This window comes from Phyllobates terribilis, unplaced genomic scaffold (assembly GCF_046119375.1).
Source record: "Phyllobates terribilis strain yellow unplaced genomic scaffold, ASM4611937v1 Scaffold_3__8_contigs__length_932513732, whole genome shotgun sequence".
Lineage (NCBI taxonomy): Eukaryota > Metazoa > Chordata > Amphibia > Anura > Dendrobatidae > Phyllobates > Phyllobates terribilis.
Genome location: NW_027362763.1, coordinates 142,039,535 through 142,066,099, shown reverse-complemented (window position 1 = coordinate 142,066,099; position 26,565 = coordinate 142,039,535). Strand labels below are relative to the sequence as shown.

General features: G+C 44.0%; 1 protein-coding gene across 4 annotated transcripts in view; it reads left to right on the top strand.

Moving 5' to 3' along the window:
• Positions 1 to 26,565, top strand: part of ASAP2 (ArfGAP with SH3 domain, ankyrin repeat and PH domain 2) — a 238,801-nt gene that overhangs the window by 155,819 nt on the left and 56,417 nt on the right. For all 4 annotated transcript variants that reach the window (XM_073674184.1, XM_073674180.1, XM_073674182.1 and 1 more), the window contains 6 exons: positions 8,745 to 8,831; positions 17,106 to 17,209; positions 17,315 to 17,384; positions 17,508 to 17,595; positions 18,681 to 18,729; positions 21,649 to 21,815. In XM_073674184.1, coding sequence (XP_073530285.1) covers positions 8,745 to 8,831; positions 17,106 to 17,209; positions 17,315 to 17,384; positions 17,508 to 17,595; positions 18,681 to 18,729; positions 21,649 to 21,815 — 565 coding nt within the window. The remainder of the gene's footprint in view (positions 1 to 8,744; positions 8,832 to 17,105; positions 17,210 to 17,314; positions 17,385 to 17,507; positions 17,596 to 18,680; positions 18,730 to 21,648; positions 21,816 to 26,565) is intronic.

Below are 26,565 nucleotides of genomic sequence, written 5' to 3'. Positions count from 1 at the left end.
CCCACGGTCTCTGAACAGGAGAATCCCTATACCTCCGCTGGTAAGGACCTCTCTATTCTGCTGGCTGAACGTAAAGAATCTGAACAGAGGAGTACCATGGATCCACAATCCTCTGGTAACCATAAAGGTGGATGCCAGCGAGAAGGGATGGGGAGCCATAGTCTCCCAAGAGTTATTTCAGGGGGTATATGGACCAAAGAGGTGAGTCAACGCTCATCAAATTTCAGAGAACTAAAAGCCGTAGAGGAAGTCCTCAGAGCAGCAGAGCCTCTGGTCCAGAAATCTCACGTTCAGATATTTTCAGACAATATCACCACGGTAGCCCACCTTCGTCATCAAGGGGCACAAGATACAAAAGCTTAAAAGCAATCTCGGCGAGAATATTTTCCTGGGCCAAAGAACATCTTCTATCCCTGTCGGCTCTTCATATCAAAGGTTCAGTCAATGTCCAGGCCGACTTCTTAAGCAGAACAAAGATTCATCCAGGGGAGTGGAGCCTAAACCCAGACGTTTCCAGATGTTGGTCGAGAGATGGGGCTATCCAGAGGTAGATCTCTTCGCCGGACACCAGAACGCGAAAGTACCTCAGTATTTCTCCCTGGATCCAAACGGCCCTTGCTTGGGGGTGGACGCATTCGCTTACAAATGGGAATTCAAACTAGCGTATGCCTTTCCCCCACTGCCTATCCTTTCAAAAACCTTACAGAAGATAAGGACCGAAGGGACCAGAGTAATCCTAGTGGCCCCTCGCTGGCCAAAAAGAAGTTGGTCCGGAACGTTAACCAGTCTGTGTGTGGAGAGCCCTCTAATACTTCCTCCCATCAAAGATCTCCTTCTCCAGGGACCGATTCACCATCCGTATCCCAAGAGACTACACCAAACTGCCTGGCTTCTGATTTCCTGATATTAAAAACAAGAGGCCTCTCAGAGAATGTCATCAAAACTCTCAGAGGAGCAGGAAACCTGTAACGAACACCATTTACCATAAGATCTGGAAAACCTTCCTAAGGTGGTGTGCACCCACTCGCCCAGACCCTCATAGAGCAGATGTGGCTCAGATTCTAGATTTTTAACAAGAAGGTCTGGACAAAGGTCTCAGACCTAGTACTCTTAAGGTCCAGGTAGCGGCGTTAAGTTCATACTTCGATCAAAGATTAGCGGAACATCAGTGGGTGAGAAGATTTATGACAGCAGCCACCCACATCCACCCTAGAGCAACAGACTTGGTTCCCCCCTGGGACCTTAACATTGTTTTGAAAGGATTAACCCTTCCACCCTTTGAGCACTTATCAGCCATAAGACTGGACAGGCTGACCTGGAAAATGGCTTTCCTGGTGTCAATAACTACAGCCAGAAGAGTGTGTGAAGTACAGGCCCTTTCGGTCAACGAACCCTACCTGAGAATCCTGGAAGATCGTCTAATTTTCCAACTTCAGCCTTCATTTCTACCTAAGGTGGTCTCAAATTTCCACAGATCTCAGGAGATAATCCTTCCATCATTTTGTGACAACCCAAAAGACAAAAAAGAAATGGAATTCCACACTTTGGACGTTCGGAGAATAGTACTGCACTATCTTCAGGAAACAGAAGAAGGAAGGAAAGACAAGAACCTATTTGTCCATACACAAGGTCCAAACAGAAGAAAGAAAGCCGCAAAATCCACAATAGCCAACTGGATTAAGAGGGCGATTACGGACGCTTGCTAGATCCAGGATCTACCTCCTCCAGCAAAGCTCAAGGCCCTTTCTACAAGGGCGATATCTGTCTCCTGGGTTGAAAAAGCCAGCGCATCCATCGAACAGATTTGCAGAGCTGCTACTTGGTCCTCAATTCATACTTTCTCCAAACACTACAGACTAGACCTAATGTCTGTTGGAGATTTAGCCTTCGGAAGGAAGGTCCTTCAGGCTATTGTCCCTCCCTAGTATATCTTTGGTATACCTCCTGTGTGCTGTCTGGGGGGTTATTAGAGAAAATAGAATTAGACTTACCGGTAATTCGGTTTCTAATAACCCACCACGACAGCACGAGTAATTCCCTCCCCCTCGCTTATTGTTTCTACGACAGCTTGATCAGTAGAAATAAAAAATATTTTGAAGCATCTATACTCTTGTGGTCCTTTGTAATAACACTGGAGGGAGGATGTGGGAGGGGCTATTTAAACCTCTTCGTATTTCCTGTCCCTATTAGGGTGGGGTTACATCCTCCTGTGTGCTGTCGTGGTGGGTTATTAGAAACCGAATTACCGGTAAGTCTAATTCTATTTTTTCACATGCATATCATTTGCAAATCAGATGACTTCCCACAGTATTACAGGGACATAGGTTTTACTTTACTTTTACCAGTGAGTGCAGAATATGGCAAGATTCAGCATAAAGGGAGCTTTGTGCTCAGATCAGGGTTTTGCATTTTGATGCTGTTCTATACAATACAGTAGGATGGATTCACCTATTTTTCTCGTAGATTTACCAAAATTTGAAGTACAAATGGAGCAGTTTCACCACCATATACATAAAGTCCAAAGTAGTCTCACTGAAAAGGAGCTGTGACATGTTACCTCTGTTGCTGTGTCTTCGAGTCGCCTCCTCTCCCTGCTGCTCCATAATACACAGGAATCCATCTTCCATTGCATCATATATCGCTACATCCAGCATGAAGTAAGATAGCAGCACAGATCTCCTCTGTGTTTCCTTGCTGCCACAGTCTCCCCTCCCTTTACTGTGCTATCTCCAAGCTCAGAAGCAAGAAGTCTCACAAAGATAGTGACGCAGTGTACTTCAGCCTCGCTCTCCTAAAAGAACAGAGCTGTTCTTAGTAAATTGGAAAGTAAATTTCCTCCTTTTCCTTATGATATATTTTTGATAAGTGCTTTTATATATTTTGGTCTCCTTTTACCTTAAGTTTTCCAGAAGGTGATCGGTCCTCTTTAAGGTGTAACCGGTAAAAGTATATACCGATTATAGGATCTAATCAATTTTTCAACAAGCACTTTAGTTAGTGGATGAGCACTTCTGTATGGATTGGAGTTGTCACCTGCCAATCTTTACAAGCACTGTTGATATGGACTGGTGACTTACTTCTTACAATAACTCGCCCAGTAATTACTTTGGTAAGATAACCATGGACCATATGGAAGACAGGGTCTTGAAGAAAGGGATGTCTGCTGACATTTGTGGCCTAAATTTTTATTTATTAACGGCCTTCGGCTCTATCTCAAGCCATGGCAACTTGATGGATGAACGAGCTGTAGGAAGATCAATCTTTTGCAAGCCTAGATAGGTCCACCAAGGTCTTCTCCGCTGTTAGCTTGAATTGTATTAAGTTATCGGGTTGCTAGTCTTCCTCTTCTCCTTGTTCCTTCTATTCTTCCGACGATGATGTCCTTCTCCAGTGATTGCTCTCTTTGTATGATGGGTCCAAAGTAGGCAAGTCTTAGCTTGGTGATCCTTTGCTTTGAGTGACGACATGGCTGACTTGATTTGTTTAAAAATAGATTTTTGTTCTTCTTGTCATCCATGGTATCGATAACGCCCTTCTCCAGCACCACATTTCGAAGGCGTTGATTCTTTTTCTGTCTTATTTTTATCCTTTCCCCAAAACCTTTTTCTCATGATCTGGCAAACATGTCTTGCGAAATAAGGACTCAATGAAATGATTCCCTTCCTGTCACAAATAGTATATGTCTTGGGGGAGAAATACTTAGTCAGCATGGCTTCATACTTCATGCGATGTTTTCTCCGTCCTGTGGTACAAGCGTATGTTTATAGAAAAAACAGACCCAGTCCTCTAGGAGCAGCTGTGAAAACCGTGTTACTTGCTGATGTCACCACTTCATTCCTTCTCGTTTCTGTAGGTTGGGTGATAATTAGACATTCATGCAAGGTCAGGCTTATGATTTTACAAAGCGAAGGATTTTACTAAAATATCCTTTACTCTGTGGCATTTTTTCAGGAACCTTTTGTCAGCATTCCCATTAATACTGCTTCATGCATTTGTCCGCGTCTGGTGCCCTGGCTTTACTTACCTTGGCAGAATTTACACTTGGAGATGAAAGTGGATATAAAATCCGCGCTGCCGAGGATCCAATATACAATAGGAAATCAGATGCGGAATGGATTCGGGTTTATTTGTCAACGCCTTTCGAGGTGATCCTACCTCTTCATCAGGACAAACGACAATGTCCTGATGAAGAGGTACGATCACCTCGAAACGTGTTGACAAAACCGCATCTGGTTTCCTATTGTATATTGGATCCTCGGCAGCGTGGGTTTTATATTCACTTTCATCTCCAAGTTTACTTACTATCTGTTTGGTGGATCTGCAGCAGCAATCTTTGCTTACAAGCCAACAAAGGAGTTGTGACTTTCACATCCCCCAGGTGAGCAAATCCCATTTTACTCTTTTCTTTGTAATCCGAATAAGACCCTATTGCGCTTATAGTCATTCCAGTTTTTATGTAAACACTTGGCAGAATTTATGAGTGTGTCATTACGCCTATTACTTAGTGTTTCATCAACCACCATCTTAAAGGGGCTGTCTAGACCATTGAAATTGTTTACAACCAATACACATTCCACTTGTACAAATCAAGGCTGAAAAAATCCAAAGCCCCCTACAGGGTTTTTGGAAGTATACGAGCGTTCAGTAGTTGGTTGAAGCGACTCAGTCCAGCAGTCGTATATTATAGTCGAAACTGGAAATTTTTTTTCAACTTTGATCTGTTGTGTATGGACTCCTTAAGCATTGGCCATCTAAAGGGAAACCATGCGATTCGATGGGTTGAAATCCATATCGGGAAATGGCCTGTTTCTTACCAAACATCTGCAGCATCTGTGGGCATAAATCTCAGCTTCATGATGAGGCTAAATGCATATTCCCACCCAGGAGTATCTAATTTTCCATCTTATATAAGTTTTCTGATTAAAACAATGGACAGTATTCACACTAGTGGTCACCACCAATTTGTATAACTATTAGAAACTGGGAGGGGTATCAAGAGAAAAAAGGTGTGTGAATAAAATTTAACTTTTATTAATACAATTAAAAGATTTATTAAAATTTTTTTTAGTTAAATTGATGATCATACATCAAAAGATCTATATTGGGCCGCTGCTATTGTGAATTCTAAACGGTGTTGGCCCACAAGATCCTGATTTCAATAGGATAGCACTGATAATTTATATCCACAACCAGTGTCCCTACAATTATTTGGTTGGGTATTATGAATTAATTGTCCCAGCTACCATCACTGTACCTATCAAATTATTTTTGTAGTGTATAAGCCATATATTAAAGTACCATCTCGATATGAGAGATGGTCATTGCAATCACCCTTATACAGCCTCCTATTAGCCTCTCAGTTGTATACAGTCATGGCCAAAAGTATTGAGAATGAGACAAATAGTAATTTTTCCAAAGTTTACTGCTTCATTTTTTGTAATGGCAATTTGCATATACTCCTGAATGTCAAAGAGTGATCAGCTTAACAGCAATTACTGTACTTGCAAAGTCAATATTTGCCCAGAAAATGAACTTTAACCCCCAAAACACATATCAACATCATTGCAGTCCTGCCTTAAAAGGAGCAGCTAACATCGTTTTAGTGATTGATCCATTAACACAGGTGTGGGTGTTTATGAGGACAGGGCTGGCGATCAATCAGTCATGATTAAGTAAGAATGACATCACTGGACACTTTAAAAGGAGGCTGGTTCTTGGTATCATTGTTTCTCTTCAGTTAACCATGGTTATCTCTAAAGAAACACGTGCAGCCATCATTGCACTGCACAAAAATGGCCTAACAGGGAAGAGTATCGCAGCTACAAAGATTGCACCTCAGTCAACAATCTATCGCATCATCAAGAACTTCAAGGAGAGAGCTTCCATTGTTGTCAAAAAGGCTCCAGGGCGCCCAAGAAAGACCAGCAAGCGCCAGGACCGTATCTTAAAACTGTTTCAGCTGCGGGATCGGACTACCAGCAGTGCCGAGCTTGCTCAGGAATGGCAGCAGGCTGGTGTGACTGCTTCTGCACGCACTGTGAGGCGGAGACTCTTTGAGCAAGGGCTGGTTTCAAGGAGGGCAGCAAAGAAGCCACTTCTCTCCAGAAAAAACATCAGGGACCGACTGATATTCTGCAAAAGGTATAGGGAGTGGACTGCTGAGGACTGGGACAAAGTCATTTTCTCTGATGAATCCCCTTTTCGATTGTTTGGGACATCTGGAAAACAGCTTATTCGGAGAAGAAGAGGTGAGCGCTACCACCAATCGTGTCTCATGCCAACTGTAAAGCATCCTGAAACCATTCATGTGTGGGGTTGCTTCTCAGCCAAGGGAATCGGCTCACTCACAGTCTTGCCTAAAAACACAGCCATGAATAAAGAATGGTACCAGAATGTCCTCCAAGAGCAACTTCTCCCAACCGTCCAAGAGCAGTTTGGCGCCCAACAATGCCTTTTCCAGCATGATGGAGCACCTTGCCATAAAGCAAAGGTGATAACTAAATGGCTCATGGAACAAAACATAGAGGTTTTGGGTCCATGGCCTGGAAACTCCCCAGATCTTAATCCCATTGAGAACTTGTGGTCAATCATCAAGAGACGGGTGGACAAACAAAAACCAACAAATTCTGGCAAAATGCAAGCATTGATTATGCAAGAATGGACTGCTATCAGTCAGGATTTGGTCCAAAAGTTGATTGAGAGCATGCCAGGGAGAATTACAGAGGTCTTGAAGAAGAAGGGGCAACACTGCAAATATTGACTTGCTGCATTAACTCATTCTAACTGTCAATATAACCTATTGGTACTTATAATATGATTGCAATTATATTTCTGTATGTGATATAAACATCAGACAAACACTAATAAAAACCAGAGGCCAGCAGATCATGTGAAAATATAATTTTGGTGTCATTCTCAAAACTTTTGGCCATGACTGTATATGTGGCTGGTAAGTCAATGGCAATATTGTGGAGAGACATCTGTTATTATAATTGTGTGATCCTATAGCGGGGAGTTGTCATACAAGCAGCAATAGAATCAGCTTGAGCAACTGATATCCCCTCTCAAATAAGACCCATACACTGATTTCATATAGATAGTACACACACGGTCAATGCCGCTAGTATAACCAACAGAATCGATCTCGTGGAGATCAAATTACCCTGTCTCTCCCGCAGCGTGCTCACTCAAGTGCCGCTTGTTGTATTTAGCTGACAAAGTGTAATTTGCAGCAAGGTAGTGACAATACATGGCAAGGCCAGAAGATAGCATGGGATGCTTTAGTGTGCTAGCATATTGAAAATATCAGGATGATCGTCCCTGACGCGCGTTTTGCCGGGGTTACCGGCTTTTTCTAAGGGCTGATTCTATTGCTGCTTGTATGACAACTCCCCGGTATAGGCTCGCACAATTATAATAACAGATGTCTCTCCATAATATTGCCATTGACTTACCAGCTTACCAGTACTTATGGTACTTTAATATATGGCTTATACACTACAAAAATAATTTGATAGGTACAGTGATGGTAGCTGGGACAATTAATTCATAATACCCAACCAAATAATTGTAGGGACACTGGTTGTGGATAATTTATATCAGTGCTATCCTATTGAAATCAGGATCTTGTGGGCCAACACCGCTTAGAATTCACAATAGCAGCGGCCCAATATACATCTTTTGATGTATGATAATCAATTTAACAAAAAAAATTTTTAATAAATCTTTTAATTGTATTAATAAAAGTTAAATTTTATTCACACACCTTTTTTCTCTTGATACCCCTCCCAGTTTCTAATTCTAATTTTCCATCTAAGTGTTGAATATTTTCTCTTTCAGTAGATTATGCTGGAAGAAATGGGATTTATCGAAAGTAGGGACATCAATGCCTCAAAGTAAGAAAACTGGTGTTGAGCAAAAAGATCGGTAGTCCGTGGTGGCCAGACCAAACCCTACAAACTTCTTCCACCTACCGGCATCCTTTGCGCCTCTTGCAATTAGTAGGTTTACCATGACGTCATTGTTGCGACACACGCATGACATGCTACTAATCAGAAGATGCCGGAAGATAGGAGTAGGTTCCCAGGGCTCTTTTCTGACAGCCACAGATTGCCAACATGGCAGCGGGACCAGGGTTTGCTCAACTCTAAATAAAACCTAAGTTGTTCCAACATTAATCAAGAACGTCCAAGCTAACATCAAGAAAATCGCATTAATCTGAGCTCTTACAACTCGAGCTTTCCTTGTGATGCGGTTTTAGATGGTTTGGTTGTTTTTCTCAGGCTGGATTATGGTTTACATTTATTTCCTCTCAGGTTTATTTCCTAATGTATGGTTACAGAGAGACACTGAGATCTTACACACACACATGGGGACCGGACCTGTGCTTTTGGTCATTAGGATTTACTTGGATCAGGTCATAGCTAAGGCAGTCTTAGAGCTCTAATCTTACGTAGTAAATAGGATCTTGTTCTTGAAAGAGCTGCGGCTAGACTGGATTAACGATTCCTAACAAAGTCTGTTTATCTGTGGCTTTTTCCTCGTCTTAATCTTGGATAATTTGTTACTTGCAGCTGCTAATGGAAGGGGTCTGACTGCAGTGACTATTTCCATGCTTAAATATGGAGTCACGATGTCCGCCCTGCCTCTTGCCCTTTAGGGTTTTTATTTTATTTCTTTCTTAGAGTTAATTGAAGTTTTCTCTTAAAACTTGTATTTGACGTGTCCTGTTATTTTCTTTTTAGATGAAACAAGTCCAGGATGAAGAAAGAAAACAACTGAGCCAACTAAGAGACATCCTAAAGACTGCGCTGCAAGTGGAGCAGAAGGAGGTGAGCTTGTGAGCCTGGATGTTGTATTACAGATGGTAGAGTATCTTCTAGGTAACTTGTTGCTTTATGGATTAGTAAATCATAGACTCTTTCTAAAGAAAACAGCGCCAGTCCTGTCTGCAGTTTGTATATAGTACAGCTCAGTCCTTTGGCTTCAATGGATCTTGGCTGCAATACTATTAACAACCTGTAGACAAGGGTGGCACTGTTTTGGGAAATTGATTTAGAGATTTTTTTTACTTTTGCTCTAGTAAGTGATGATCTAGGATTGGTGGAGAACCAAGTGCTCAGATCGCCACCACACCTCAGTCAAGTGGCCGTAGTGTTAGCTGGCCACCTGCTGTACAGAAAATTGCAACACAGTCACATTCACTTAAAGAGAATGTATCACAAAAAAATTTATTTATGAAAAGTGCAACTATTTTTATACTGCAGAAAATATGATAAATTAAATTCGGATTTTTTCCCTATTCTCCGCTATTGGGTACTAAAGGGAGCAGCTTCCTACATTTGCCCACATGAGCAACGGCAAACTAGCTGCAAAGTTGGGCAAGAGCTGATCCCAGTGGTGTGATGTCACTGATCCCTCCTCCTGTGTGCAAAAGTAGGGGCGGAGCATAATATTTAGTATCACTGTGCAGCCCCATTTTTTTAAGGGACTTCATGCATGTGGCAAATCTCCCTATGGTCCATGGATAGTTGTTCTCTGAGTGCATACGATAATTTGACTATGCGCACCCAAATAAGTCTATGGCTGCATGTAAAACATCGAACTGCACTCTGATGATGTCCGAGTGCAGACTGATTTATGCCGATACAGACCAGGGAGAAGATGAAGAATTAAGTTCTCAGTCTTTGCACCTGTGATACGATTCTCTCATGTAAGACAATCGGATCACCGTAAACTGACTCTCTGATCAGAGTTTGAGCCGAGTGTCATTACCATAACGATCTGATTTTATTAGAAGACAAACTCATTGCTTATATAAGCGAGCTCTAAATGTTTCTATAAATTTTCAGATTTTTAATCCATTTTGGGAAAGAAGAAATCTGGATGCAGATCCGACAGACAATTGTATAGTCACAATTCATGTCAGTGATGGAGGGTCACTATGGGTGGGATGGGAACCAAGTGATGCAGAGAAGCTATCAGGGGGCTTTAGCCTTTTTGTACTCCGGGTTGGAAAAGCCCCACTAGTCAACCCCCACCAATCATAACGTGGCTGCGTAGTCTACCTAATTCTTAAGTAACCTCATCTGTCACCTTTAAAGGGTTTTTTCACAACAGTATTAAAAATAGATAAATAAAACTTTTAGCAGGATGTAAAAAAAAAAGTAAAAATCCAATAATTATCGCCATCTTACTAACCTCCCCACCCGCTCCTGCTGCGATAGCCTGCTGCATCTTACAAGAACTTTATGAATCATTGATAACCACTGACGGAAAAACCATCTCTGTCTTCGAGGGGGAAGCAGTGAAAACCTTTGACCCCATTGATTTATTGATTCCAACTTATAGCGCTATAAAGTCCCCCATAACTTTCTCAGAACCACAAAGTGGTCTAAGGCCATGTTCCCACATAGAGTAAACATTGCCTATTGTGCTCAGAAAATCTGTTCAAGCAAAGTGGATGTGATTTTGTAAAAAGTCCGGTCCACTGTGCGTATAAACAGGCTGCTAACTGCATTTTTTCTTGCAGTTTTTTTTCCTGTAGGCTTTTATGAAGAGCTTGAAAAAGTTAATGTAAAAAAACTCAATTGCATTTTTGAGTGCTGAATCCTTGTGTTTCTGCAGTGACAGATGCATAAAAAGTGTCAAATCTGCAACAAAAATGCATTAAAAAAGGGAAAATGCTTTTTAAAAAAAAACAGAAAAATGCAGTAATCTGAGCAGAATGCTATTGCGTATTTTGGTGCAAATAATATGCAGTAGTTATGTCAAAAATGCTGTTTTTTTTAATTTATTATTTTTATGTGTATTGTACTGGCATCCTATAATCGGTGGGTAATTCCTCGGTGTCTTCCTGCTCTGTTACTCATGAATGTGTTTTCTCTTTCTCTCACAAATGCTCTAACCTGTTGTGACCGAAGTCTAGAAGAGTAAGTGTGTTACTACCATTGATTTCCTGCAGTGCATGTGTCACCCCTGAGCGCATTTATCTGCATGTTTTATCCCTGCACATTTTTCTAGAGGTGAATCGCAGCTTGTGGGTTCTGTATCTGGGAGGAGAAATGATGGTCGTTAGCAGGAGAAATGATATAAAGGGATTTTATGGGAATATAACATCGATGATCGATACTTCTGATAAGCCATTGGTGTTTATCAGGTGGACTGACCTCCATCAATCTCACACTTGAAAGAGACTAGATGCAGTTTCAGGCTCACCTGCCATTGTCTGCTCCTATTTAGAGAATGAAGGTGATATGGCCCTCATACTATACCTCCTTCCTCAGACCATTTCTATAGAGACTCAGAAAAGATTTTTCTCATAGTCACATGTAACATGTGAGAGATAAATGGAGCCATATTCCATCGCGTGCCATATGATAAATGCTTCAAAATTGACAGCGACATCTATGGGGGTAAAGCTGCTGTGATCTGAGCTCTCTCTGGTTGCAGCAGTTAGCTGTTAGACGCAGGCTGTGTGGCTCAGGTCCTGAGCCTGCTCCATACATGCTGTGCGCTCAGGGCTGAGTGGGCCCTGGCCCCAGTCCTGCTTCTAGGTGTGAACATGATCTTGTACGGATGCGTCATATGGCAGCGCACAGTTTTTCAATATCCATTGTCTGTACAATACACACACAAGCATTCTGTATAGGAATACATTGATGATTATCTCCACACATAGGAAATAGTAGGCCTCACTTGTTGTCCATGGCAACCAATCAGAACTTCACTTTTATCTCCTAAACTGCCTTAGAGAATTGAAAGCTACACTCTGATTGGCTGCAATGGGTAACAAGGTCAGTATTTCTGTTAGACAGTTTTTGGTAATGACGCCCACTGTTTTATAGTTGTGTGCACCCGTAGCTTTTAATGAATTGCATCGAGTTATACAACTTGTCATTTTGTAATGTGATTGTATTGAAATTATAGTTTTTTTTCCCCATAACTTGGCAGTCAGTTGGTGGCCGATGGTGGCTGGCTTCTGTCATAGGGGTTGTCAGGGCACAGGGTTTTGATGATCTACTTGCTCCACCGAAAACAGCTGACCGGTGGCGGTGCCGGGTGTCCAAACTCACACAGATTGGCTGTTGATAACTTATCTCACAGGTCTTCCTGCCTGCGAGGAGCTCCTGATTGACAGTTTAGGCCAGCAGCATTGTTGCTCTACTTTCCCGTACTGTGCATTCTCCTCGCGATGGGCATGGTCTGTGCTGCCGAGCCTCGCGATGGGCATGGTCTGTGCTGCCGAGCCTCGCGATGGGCATGGTCTGTGCTGCCGAGCCTCGCGATGGGCATGGTCTGTGCTGCCGAGCCTCGCCATGGGCATGGTCTGTGCTGCCGAGCCTCGCGATGGGCATGGTCTGTGCTGCCGAGCCTCGCGATGGGCATGGTCTGTGCTGCCGAGCCTCGCCATGGGCATGGTCTGTGCTGCCGAGCCTCGCCATGGGCATGGTCTGTGCTGCCGAGCCTCGCCATGGGCATGGTCTGTGCTGCCGAGCCTCGCCATGGGCATGGTCTGTGCTGCCGAGCCTCGCCATGGGCATGGTCTGTGCTGCCGAGCCTCGCCATGGGCATGGTCTGTGCTGCCGAGCCTCGCCATGGGCATGGTCTGTGCTGCCGAGCCTCGCCATGGGCATGGTCTGTGCTGCCGAGCCTCGCCATGGGCATGGTCTGTGCTGCCGAGCCTCGCCATGGGCATGGTCTGTGCTGCCGAGCCTCGCCATGGGCATGGTCTGTGCTGCCGAGCCTCGCCATGGGCATGGTCTGTGCTGCCGAGCCTCGCCATGGGCATGGTCTGTGCTGCCGAGCCTCGCCATGGGCATGGTCTGTGCTGCCGAGCCTCGCCATGGGCATGGTCTGTGCTGCCGAGCCTCGCCATGGGCATGGTCTGTGCTGCCGAGCCTCGCCATGGGCATGGTCTGTGCTGCCGAGCCTCGCCATGGGCATGGTCTGTGCTGCCGAGCCTCGCCATGGGCATGGTCTGTGCTGCCGAGCCTCGCCATGGGCATGGTCTGTGCTGCCGAGCCTCGCCATGGGCATGGTCTGTGCTGCCGAGCCTCGCCATGGGCATGGTCTGTGCTGCCGAGCCTCGCCATGGGCATGGTCTGTGCTGCCGAGCCTCGCCATGGGCATGGTCTGTGCTGCCGAGCCTCGCCATGGGCATGGTCTGTGCTGCCGAGCCTCGCCATGGGCATGGTCTGTGCTGCCGAGCCTCGCCATGGGCATGGTCTGTGCTGCCGAGCCTCGCCATGGGCATGGTCTGTGCTGCCGAGCCTCGCCATGGGCATGGTCTGTGCTGCCGAGCCTCGCCATGGGCATGGTCTGTGCTGCCGAGCCTCGCCATGGGCATGGTCTGTGCTGCCGAGCCTCGCCATGGGCATGGTCTGTGCTGCCGAGCCTCGCCATGGGCATGGTCTGTGCTGCCGAGCCTCGCCATGGGCATGGTCTGTGCTGCCGGGCCTCGCCATGGGCATGGCCTGTGCTGCCGGGCCTCGCCATGGGCATGGCCTGTGCTGCCGGGCCTCGCCATGGGCATGGCCTGTGCTGCCGGGCCTCGCCATGGGCATGGCCTGTGCTGCAGAGCCTCGCGATGGGCATGGCCTGTGCTGCAGAACCTCGCGATGGGCATGGCCTGTGCTGCAGAACCTCGCGATGGGCATGGCCTGTGCTGCAGAGCCTCGCGATGGGCATGGTCTGTGCTGCCGAACCATGTCGCTTGTTATAAATCATTTAAATTCTCTCCCAAAACTTCGATTATGCATATAATTTGTATAATACCATTACCATTACCTTTGAATGGACATATATCACAGAGTTGCATAATTAACATTACCAGCTGGTCTACGGCAGGTGCCCTTCTTTAAAATATTAAAGAGCACAGAGATCCCACGATGGCTGTCTGAGATCAGTTATTTGGTCTGCTGACATGAATCAAGGTTTCGCACAGGAAGCGAGTAAGTGTGGGTTAACCACATAAAATGTGAGGTCTCTCAGAAGCCGATTTTGGATTATATTACACTGAGGTTTTCATACGCAGGCGAACAGATGTGAAGTAAAGCCCGGGGGAAAATAGCGACTTCACGCTGGAAATGCAGAGGAAGTGTAAGGCTCATGGGAAGAAACAGGTTCCCGTTGAGACTGGATGTACAGGTCTGATCTGCATGAGCCGTCATCTCCTCATCTGTCTTCTAAACAACCTGCAGATTTACTGACCGTAACAGTGGTCCTGATTTCTTGTGTAATTGGTCATTATAAGGACACCAGACATCTGATATAGGATGCATGGTTTCTTAAAGAGCATTTCACTATTATAAGAATAGCCTAAAAATCTGTGTCTCGGGGTACGTCTACACAGGACTGAAGTTCTGCAGATTACTCATGTAGATTTGTGAAAGGAAAATCCACAGTGGAATATTGTACCAGCACCAGATGCAATTTTAATAACCCATCCCCATGCTTCAGAAAGCGCCTGCACTGATATTGAGCTGCGGTGCTGATAGTAAAGCAGACCAGTCGCTTTCCATAAATAGGACAATTTTTTCAGGGTGGAAATGCCGTTGTTCTCCTGAATCTGACGTTTTTTTTCTTTTTCCTTCCCGTTCCTGAGCTATGTCCTCTTCTTCCATGTATATAAATCTAGTCTTGTAAGCCAAGTGGGTGTGATCCTCAGCTTTTCTCTGTGGGTGTGTTCTTGAGGAACTGTCACAGGGATGCCGCGACAGAGAGGGGTCAGAAGATCGCAGCGTCTGGCTGCACGTGCAACTGCACTGGATGGATCTGCTTTGTCTTCCAGTTAGCTGTGCAGATTTCCCTTGCTCTGTTGTTGCATGGGTAAAGCAGTTCTGTTTGTCTCCTAGAGCTCTCCGTCCTGAGTTCTCAGCGGTTCTGAGTTCTCCACTCCCCTCTCCAATAAAGGCTCGCCTCTTAGCTTGAGTAGTTGCCATTGATAGCTTGCTATAACCTGGTTTGGAGCTGGAGGTGTGAGCCTTGTGAAGACAGGTCATCTCTGGAGATATGTTTGGAACTTTGTTTGAGTGTCTTCCTTTACTTGGTTTGCTCTGCCCTACCTTTACACCTTTTATGTAGTCTGGGTGCGCGTTGAGTGAATGTTGTTTCTTTTACCCTTGTCTGTTTCCCTTTTGTGTCTTTATCTTTGACAAGGACTAGTGTTCCTGCTGCCCTACGCACTAGCCAGGGCCGTGCCTATGGAAAGACAGGGATAGGGACGCATGCTCCGCATGGGAAGTCAGGGAGCTCAGGACTGCGCAGGGAAAGTTTCAGGGGTTGCCCTTCCTATCTTTCCCTAGTGGCAGTGCTTCCCTTCCTGCCTGTCTTGCTGTGCGCTATCTGACTTGTAGTTGGAGCATGACAGGAACACACCCACTTGTCTAACCACTAGATTTATATGCATAGATGAAGGGGCCATATTTCAAGAATGTACCAGCAGCATTCACGCCACATATAATAAAGTACATATTTATGGCAATTAACTGGTCCTCTGCAAATTTTGGGGATTTGCTGCAAATTTTTCTGCTGTATCTGCACAAAAAATGCAAGAAGCCATTAAACTAGAGAGCAGATCAGAATTTCATATAGACTGGACCTGTGACAACACCTGTATAATTATAGACACACCGGATAAAAGGTGCTTAAATACTATGACAGCTCTGTTTTCTCAGTTCTGCATCGGAGGATTATTATGATCTGCAAGTGAGATCCTTACACATCTGAAATTGTCCTTGACAAGCTAACCACATGCTACAGGATCAGGCAGTGTATGCATTGAATTTGGGCACCACATGAATACATATTAGCTCTCCGGCTGGATGAAAACTGTTTGGTGCCACCTGTAGGTGACTAGCTTGTAAGTCAGTGTCAGGGGTAGACAACTATAGAGGCGCTTTAACATTGTTAGGATATCTTCACGTGTAGTGGATATGCTACGGATTGTTTAGTTATTTAAATAAAGGCCAAATTTTGCCAAATCTTATCCAGACACTGAAAAAATAAACCAAACAACTGAAATTGAGATTTGGAACGTCTACTTGTGCAATGCATGGCAAATCCACAGCCAGTCCTTATGAAACACATGCAGATGTTGATGTGGATTCACTATGGACAAGCGGCCACATAGTCCTCCATACACTATAGTGGACCCCACATAGTCCTCCATACACTATAATCGACCCCACATAGTCCTCCATACACTATAATGGACCCCACATAGTCCTCCATACAGAATAATGAGACCCACATAGTCCTCCATGCAGAATAATGAGACCCACATAGTCCTCTATACAGAATAATGAGACCCACATAGTCCTCCATACAGAATAGTGGGCCCCACATAGTGCTCTATTCAGAATAGTGGGCCCCACATAGTCCTCCATACAGTATAATGGGCCCCATATAGTCCTCCATACAGTATAATGGCCCCACATAGTCCTCCATACTGTATAATGGGCCCCACATAGTCCCCCATACAGAATAGTGGGCCCCACATAGTCCTCCATACAGTATAATGGGCCCCACATAGTCCTCCATACAGTATAATGGGCCCCATATAGTCCTCCATACAGTATAATGGCCCCACATAGTCCTCCATACTGTATAATGGGCCCCACATAGTCCTCCATACAGAATAGTGGGCCCCACATAGTGCTCCATACAGAATAGTGGGCCCCACATAGTCCCCGGCGTCCTGAGCCGAGTATAATCACCCAGAGGGCCAGATTTGACCCACGGTCCAGAGTTTCATGTGTGTGCTGTAGAGCAAATGATTGTTCGGCCGACATCTATCTCTCGAACAAAGCCTTGATAAGCGAAATGTAAGCAGAATCCGTGTCCACTGTAAGAATCCGTCAAGTCTTATGGATTAACCAAGAAACCACGGAAATGTGGGACGTCTGTCCTCTTGCTCATAGAGAAGTGTCCCATGTAAAGGACCCTGCTCTGTGAAGTACAGGTCACAAAATGCACAATATATTTTCCGACATTATAATTGATTTAGTGTTCTGTACAGATGTCACTGCTGCACCCCATTATGTTGGGGTTCTTGGCTAAATATCAATGCGAGCCTGCACTGATCTGCTGGTCTTCCATTGCAGGATTCCCAATTCCGGCAGAGCACTGCCTACAGCCTGCACCAACCTCAAGGAAACAAGGAGCACGGCACGGAGAGGAATGGCTACCTGTCCAAGAAGAGCGATGGGTCAGTGCTGGTTGATAGACAATGTGCTCACGGCATTCTGATATTACATTGATGTCCAGACAGATGTAATAGAAAATTATCACTTATTATTATTTTTTTTTTTAGAATAAGGAAAGTTTGGCAAAAGAGGAAATGCTCCGTGAAAAATGGTTTTCTCACGATAGCCCATGGCACTGTACGTGAAAGTTTCTTTCTTATATACTGTAGTTATTGTGGTGTATGCAACATGGATTTTAAGAAAGTGAAGACCATCATCTTCATCTGCGTCATTTTCCACACTTATTTTTTTCTCTACCAGCCCAACATACCTCCTGCAAAGCTGAACCTACTGACCTGCCAAGTGAAAACCAACACCGAAGAAAAGAAATTTTTTGACCTCATCTCTCGTAAGTTGCTCTCGGATTCTTCTGATTAGCCACTGAATGGCTTCAGGCGAGCAGTAGATTAAACAAAGTAATACATGCCATTTAAGCCCCATGAACATGGCATGTTCTGCAAATTTATAATACAGTATTATATGCCCATACTTAAAGGGGTCTTTCCCATCTCTGAAGTTTGCAGCATATCCGCAGGCTAAATATCTGATTAATGTGGATCTAAGCGAGCTCACATCTTTGGAGCTCCAAAACGGAGTTCAGAATGGAAGTAAATTGAAAATATTACATGCACATCAACCTTTCTATTCACAGTGGCAAGAAACCCCATTCTGAAAGGTTTTGTTAAATAGTGGGAAAAGTGAGCGGGGGCCGGCGTGATCCCGACCTTTTCTATTAAGTTACTAATAATAAAGGCAAAAAAACTGTAGAACAAAGCAAAATTTACTTCATCGCTGCTCTCAGATTACATAACAAAAACCTGCTGACAGATTCCCTTTTACAGGCATGTAAATCTGTGTTTTGTGCCTTTAAAACTGTTCCTTACATCCTTATACATGGCTCTTGTTGGATAGTGCATGGTACAAACAAGCATTTTTGCAATTTACTGCTTATAAAAATTTACATTCGATATTGGCATATTAACGCTTTTCTTTTGTGTACAATTCTTTGCCTAACGCACGGACCACCGTTGCTAGATAGCTTGTAAGCACTTCTGTAAAGCTTCCAAACAGTGCTTACAAGCTCAATAGAAAAGAGCAAGTAAGTACTTCTCATGTTCTGCTGTCTAGCAGAGGTGGACGGTCTCCAAGGCAATGAGCTGTAAACAATAGAAAAGTGTTAGTATCTCATGAACGGCTGAAAATTTTAATAAGCAGTAAATTGCAAACTTTCTTGTATTTACAAACCCTATCCGACAGTACCCCATTTATGAAGGTGGGAAGAACACTTTAAATCTGTAATAAGAACTTGTAGCCGCTCCATCTGTTGTCGTACAGATTTAATACTTAAGTCTTATTCTAGAAATAGGCCCAGTCGAGTTATATGCATGTGTTTCTTTGTACTGTATTGTTATTCACAAAGATTTCTCTTGACAGATGATCGGACATATCATTTTCAAGCTGAAGATGAACAAGAGTGCCAAATGTGAGTGTGCCATGTTTACATGTTCACACCAGTGTCTGTGATGACTTTAAAGGGTTTGTCCAGCCTTAGGCTAAAAGTATGACTGTGACTCTATATGACTGCAGTGTGACTGTGACTCTGTGACTGCAGACTTCCAAATCCTCACAATGCGCGCTGTGAAGATCATCTGGTGCTGGGAGTGGCAGGAGCGTGACAGCAAGTATGCAATTTGCATATCTGTGGTCACATGTCGACTAGACATGTGCGGCTTCTCTCAATACAAGTGTATTGAGTGAGGCCTGACACGTCTAGTCTGAATGTAGCCGGAAGTATGCAAATTGCCCACTCCCGGCATCTGAGAATCCTTACAGTGCGCGTGATGTGAGCATTCATAGGTCTGTAGTCACTCTAAGGCCGGACAACTCTTTTAAGTATTTCCAGATGTCTGATGACCAGGACCTACAGTGCAGGGTATTCTGATTGCAAAATGGTCGGAGGTGTCTTTTAGCCCAGGGCTCCTCAAAACTCAAGGTGCTTGCTTCATTAAGTGACCTTTTAGGTAGTAAAATCACAATATTACAACAAAAACAAAAAAAGTGAAGGTTAATTCAGAATTGTTGAAAGAAGCACACTGCAAATGATTTTTAACCCTATAGGCACCTGCTAAATGTGACCTATAGTTTGTATTGTCTATTTTATCTTGTTCCGTGATGTCAGGTGAACATTCCTAACAAAATTCTAATACAAGTCTTGAGAGGAATGGTATTTCACTGATGCTACCCAACCTGTTTTGTACAAGGAGAATAGCAGTTGAATTAGTTATTTAGGTGACAAGTGGAAAGTCTAAACTGATAATCCATTTTAATGGTGGTTTTCACAAATTTTACACTATTTTTGTCACCATATTTATGACATCTTGGTCCATATTTTGGATGCCGGGGCGTCAAGATCTCTTTAAAATCAGATAACCACAGCCTAGTTTTCGTGAGATATGACAAGACCATTAGTATTCATGTGACCAACAAGCACTATTTTCCAAAATTTCTACAGTTCACTTATTGGCTCTAATATGATGTGAATAAATAATGCAGAACTAATCAGCATATTAACTAAAATATAAATAACAATAATAAAACTTTATACACACATATACATATATATATATATATGTGTGTAATCTAGGTGCATTCCCCTTTCCCATACATTACTCAAAATGATATACAGAGTTGCCAACCTATTTAACACACAGAATTATGTAATCAGAAGATGACCTATTGTTTAAATTATATTTTATTTCCATATCACAGTCTGTATTGAAAATAACAATTAGAAGACTTACAGACCTTTTTAGATTCTAACTTCCTTTAGTTTCCAGGAAATAGCACATGTACTTTAGCCACAATAGTCAGACTCGGACTCTTTTAAACTTGAAGCTTCTAATGAGCATGTGCAAAGGTCATTGTGAAGGAAGAAGGAGCTGTGACTCCATCTATTGTGATTGGTGGATCCTGTGATGTCAGCTGGATATAGTGGTGTTGCCTGTTATTGTAATCCTGCCTCTGATGATAATTAAACAGCTGAAAAATCTTTCTGGAAGGACAGCAAATATGAGTCTAAAATAGTTCTAATGGGCAGTGTAAAATTAGTAGGATAATTCTTTTTTTTTTTTTTTTTCAATAAAAATCATGATGGGAAAAAATTAGCCTAACTTTTGTTTTGTAATTTTTGCCATGTGCCCACGATGCAGAAATTTCCTTAGCATTTCTGCATCTCCTTGGCAGAAAAAACGCAAATGCAAATTTTACATGCGTTTTTTTCTGCCAGGGATAAGTATTTTTTAAGCGTCTTTGCATGCATTTCCGCATGCGTTTTTTTCAAGCGCTTTTCCAAGCGATTTTGAGCATCACTTGGAAAAGTGCTTGACAAGTTGGTAACACAATATAAATCCATGCAACCGGCATATTGTGTGACCAGCTTATGCTGCTTTAAATGCAGCATCAATAGTAAAAAAAAAAAAAAAGAATTAAAACGTAAAAAATAAAAAACATTATACTTACCTCTCCGGCGGCCCCCGGTCTCCTCCTCCTGGTAGCGTGCTCAGTCCTCAGCGTCCCGCGGTGTTCAGAAAGGACCCACGCTGACATCATTTAGTCAGCTGACAGGTCACGCGACCGCCAACGTCAGCGGTCGCGTGACCATCACATGGTGGATGTTATGCGGTTCAATGCAAGGCAATGGCGGCACGATTACGCACAAGAAATGGTTGTGCTGTGGATTTTTCCGCAATGATAATCCACAGCACAGGCGGATTATCATTGGGAAACATGGCAGACAACGTAAGATGCGTTTTGATGTGTTTTTGCAGCAGAAATGGCGCCACGGAAACTCATTAAATCCGCATCGTGGGCGCACAGCCTTGCTCAAAAACACGATTTAATCAATAGATCATTTTCTGATGGCACCTTCAATTTATAGTGCCCTTACATCTTACACCTTTTATCTTTTCCTATTCTCGTACACCTAAACTCTTGGCCAGAGACACTGACCAGTGTTTCAGCCCCTGATGATGCTAATGCAGCGAAACCACCTCTTTCAAGCTTTTTGTTAATTAAGCAAACCCTGCAAGGTCAATTCCCCCTTAACGATTACCGGTAGTTTTTTTCCTCCAAGTTAATACCTGCTATACCGCACAAGAGTCTCTTTTCTAGCCTGAACTGTGATTGAGTGTTATTTATATTCTCAGGGACATAATGCGTGTACCTCGTTGTTGGGCCTTTGTGTGCCAATGTCAATTCTTACTCCTGTAAGGATTTCTAGGTTCCCCCTGTCTGTAGTGTTTTGCATTGCATCTGTGTATTTTCAGCAAACAGCAATAAAAATGTAGTTTGGGAAAAAAAAAATGTTTAAAAAAAAAACAACAAAACATCTCCTTACATATAGATGGATGTCCGTGCTCCAGAACAGCAAAGAAGAAGCCTTAAACAACGCATTTAAAGGAGACCACTGCTCCGGAGAGAACAACATAGTCCAGGAGCTGACCAAGGAGATTATATCCGACATCCAGAAAATGCCAGGAAATGACGTCTGCTGTGACTGCGGAGCGTCAGGTACATTCCTGTGTGATTTACAAAGCTTCATTCACAGTAGCTTGATGTTTATATATCTGGGTACTCTATCATGAGATTACCGTCACAGATGCCCATGTAAGCTAGGCTACTGCTGATTATGCTCCTAATGATCAGGACTACCTCAAATTCTTGTTTTACCGTATATAGTCCATTCTGCTGCGTTACAAAAAAAAAAAAATCATAAATGTAATCTATATAATTACTCGCCTCCTTGCAAATAATCATGAACTTATGTTCTATATTTGTTTTTGTTTTTTTCAGAAAGTCCCCTTTTATTATAAATTTTTTGTAAAAAAAAGTAATATTTTCTAGTTTGTGTTAAAGGGACGCCAGTATTAGAGAGTGAACAGTAAGGTTAAAATAAAGAAACTAATACTAGAAAACAAAGAAATTCCTATTACTAGATTGATTACTAACATCACTTTCCATTATATCCTCCTCAGTATTGATTCTGGTCCAGCTATAGCGTAAGAGAGATAAGGAGTCCAAGTGTTGTCAGTCTCTGCCCACCCAGTCTGACTGACAGCTGCAGATTGCAGTATGATTTCTGTAGGGAAGAGGGACCCTAGGGAGCTGTCAGACTTAGTGGGTTGAGAATCAGCAGCAGGGAGGAGTTACACTGAGGAGCTGTCAGTCAGGGTTGGTGGGTGGAGATTCAGCAGCAGCTGGGAGGTGGTACACTGTGAAGCTGTCAGTATAGCTGGGCATGAACTCACCATCAGAGAGGAACCTTATGTTACCCCCTTGTAAAATAATAACACTTATACTTGCCTCCAGTGCTGGCACCGTTCCAGGCAATGGAGGCATTGGCTCTCCAGGGGATCGCGTGACATACTGTCCTGCTGCCAATCGTTGGCTACTTTACTTTCCCTATCTGCTAATAAATCCCATACATCTGGAGAAAATGAGAGCTACAGCTTTGATACGTCCAAATGCAGGGAGAGAGAAGTAGCTGATGATTGATCGCAAGGATCGCGTGATGTAATAATGTCACGCAATCCCCAGGAGAGCCATGCCGACACCGCTCGAACGGGAGCAGTACTGGACATACTGATATGGAATGTAGATTGCGAACCCCAATGGGAACTAGTGTTGAGCCACCCCCGTAGTGTTCAGGTTTGGTTCGGTTCGTCGGACACCAGCATGTTCGCCGAACGGTTCGTCGAACACCATTAAAACCAATGGCAGGCAAACAAAAACCCATACAAAACACATAGGAAACACCTTCAAAGGTGTCCAAAAGCTGACAAACTGCTCGGAAGACCCAACTAACATATGGGAAAGTGACAAGTACATATAGTTATGCGAAAAGAGGTGGAGGAGTAAAAGGAGGGGGAGACACAGATATAGGCATGTCATGCCCTCTAAAATCAAGAAAGGCTGGAGTAAAAATCTAAAATCAGCCTACCAATATCCAGACGTCGTGACAAGAAAATTAAAAAAAAAAAAATATCTTTAGGTAGAATTGCGGTTCCATTCAGAACACTTTCCTTACAAGACGTAGGGGTATCCCCGTTGGGAGTCGTGCCAAAAACGGAACCCAATACATTCGAACTAATCCACCATTTGTCATATCCAAGGGGCAGGTCAGTGAACGACAACATCGACGCGGAACCAAGTAGAGTAGTATATACTGTACCTCCTTTGACAAGGCAATCAGGCGGGTCAAGAAGTTGGGAAGGGTCACCCTAATGGCCAAAACAGACATTGAGGGGGCGTTCCGGTTACTTACTACCTGTTCCTCCGAATAGTGTCCGCCTATTGGGCTGCTTCTGGGAAGGACCATACTACACTTTGTTCCAAATTATTATGCAAATAATATTTTCTCAGATTTTCCCAAATTACCTATATGAATTGCAGTCATTGTAATTTTCCAGTCAAATAACTATTAGAGTACAATTGAAAGGTTTTTGTACAAACTGCCTATGATAACAGTATATTTTTAAAAAAATAAAACACTCAAACTGCATTCAAAATGCATGTTCCAAATTATTATGCACAGCAGAGATTTCAACCTTTTCATTTTAATAAAGACCAAAAAAATGGTCATTTTTGAAATTATAAGCATTAGCAGGTTATTACAAACTGAAATCAAACAGTTTTCAACTCAAAACTTTATTCTAGGTGATGTTACATTTGCACATAGGACCCCTTGTTCGAAAGGAGCTTCTGAACTCTCTCGTCCATTGAATTTGTCAGGTTTTGGATGGTTTCTGCTTTAATTGTTTTGCATGAGTACAGAATACCCTCCCAGAGCTGTTGCTTAGATGTGAACTGCCTCCCGCCATCATAGACACTCCTTTTGATGATGCTCCAGAGGTTCTCAATGGGGTTGAGGTCAGGGGAGCATGGGTGCCACACCATAAGTTTGTCCCCCTTTATGCCCATAGCATCCAGAGATGCAGATGTGTTATGTGCAGCATAAGACGGGGCATTATCATGCATGAAAATGATCTTGCTGCGGAATGCACGGTTCTTCTTCTTGAACCATGGAAGGAAGTGCTGTTTGAGAAACTCAACATACATTATGGAGTTCATCTTTACCCCTTCAGGGATCCTAAAGGGGCCGACAATCTCTCTCCCCATGATTCCAGCCCAAAACATTACTCCACCTCCTCCTTGTTGGCACCGTAGCCGTGTTTGCATGGGGTGTCCATCAACTAGCCATCCTCCACTCCATCCATCTGGACCATCGAGCGTTGCACGGCACTCATCGGTGAACAAAACAGTTTTGAAGTCAGTCTTCATGTATTGTTTGGCCCACTGGCTTACGCACAGCTGCAAACCTCTGAAGGACCCTGCATCTTGTTGTTCGGGGGACGTTGGAGGCACCAGCAGCTTCAAAAACTTGTCTGCTGCTATGACGAGGCTTTTTTGCCGCTGCTCTTTTAACCTGACGTAATTGCCTGTAGGAAAGAGTCCTCAATTTTCCCTTATCAGCACGCACACGTGTGTACTGTGAATCAGCTACATACGTCTTGATTGTGCGATGATCAGGATGAAGTGTCTTGGCAATGTTGATTGTAGTCATGCCTTGACCTAAACACTCCACAATTTGTTGCTTCTCAGCAGCCGACACATCCTTTTTCTTTCCCATTTTGGCAGAAAATGTAGGCTGCTTAATAATGTGGGACAGCCTTCTTAAGTAGTCTTGCCTTTCATTGGACACACCTGCCAAACTAATTAGCACAGGTGTCTGCAATTGCTTACAGTGATATAAAGAGCCCTGACACACATCACCATCAATGAGTTTAACTGACAAACAAACAAATTCTTACCTTATCACTCCTAAACACTTTTTGCATAATAATTTGGAACACAGTGTATATATATCGCTGTTTGCCCATGGGGTGCTCCATATCCTGCTCACTATTTGAGGCGTTTAGTTGCTTCCTCGAATGGGTCGTCATGGACGTTTCTAAGGGGGCACATATTATCCATTACCTCGACGACTTCTTATGCCTGGGCCCAAAAGATTCGCCACAGTGTGAATACACGCGGTAGTCCACCTGTGAGAAGGAGAGAGCTGGAGGGAGAGCGGACACCACAGATCCGAGGAGTTAGATGGAGAACCGAAGAAGGAAAGAGGGCGAGGGAGGTAAGGGAGTACGGTGGAGGGCCGACCTGAGCTCCCCCACGTTCCTGCTGGGCGGGGAACAGCCCTGGGAAGAAAAGCCGCTTGCGCATCCCTTTGAGGTTACGGGCGCGAGCGGGCAGAGTGACTACGCTGGAGTGCGAAGCCGACACTGCCAGGCCGTTCCTGCCCGTGCGACCTCCGTGTCGCCGGGTTTGTGCCAGAGCCGCGGTGGACCCTGACGGCCAGCCCTCCTCTCCCAATACTGGTGCCTGTCCGCTGGTGGGTCGAGACCCCCCGCGGTGGAGGCAGGTCTAAGCTCTGTAATTTAAATTGTCTCTGTAATTTGAATGAGTACACTTTAAATCCTTTTACAAGGATCTTTTGGAGGGCAAGTCTGGTGCCAGCAGCCGCGGTAATTCCAGCTCCAGTAGCGTCCACTAAAGCTGCCTCAGTTAAAAAGCTTTTATAAGGATCGAGCTTGGCGGTCCGCCGCAAGGCGTGCTACCGCCAGTCCCAGCCCCTTTGCCTTGGGGTGCCTCCCCGATGCTCTTGACTGAGTGTCCCGGGGGCCCGAAGCGTTTCCTTTGAAAAAATTAAGTGACCAAAGCACAGGTGGTGTAGCTTGCTTAACAGCTGGGCTACTCCACCGACTAGCAGACACTGCTACTAGGCCCAAAGTATTGCCTGGGCTAGATGCAGTAAAAAATTAGAATTAGATACACAGGCGGTGTAGCTTCCTTCACAGGTGGGCTACTCCACTGACTACGAGACACTGCTACTATGCCCAAAAGGATTTACTGGGTTAGATGCCGTAAAATAATGTTATTGGATACACAGGTGGTGTAGCTTGCTTCAGATGGGCTACTCCGCTGACTACCAGACACTGCTGCTAGGCCCAAAAGGATTGGCTGAGCTACATTTCGCCAAATGCTGTGAAAAACACTTGCACAGCACTGGCACAGACCTGCCTGGCAAAAAGTGCTAGGAACTGCTGTAACCTAGCCCTCAAAAGGGCTGCAATTAGAACTAGTCCCTACTCCCTAAACCTATCCCTCTATGTAACTGGAAGTTCGCTTGCAATTCACACAGTTATACTGTATAGCGCCCACAGCAGCAGCGGTGCTGTCTAACACGCAGCTGCAGCAGTGAGAA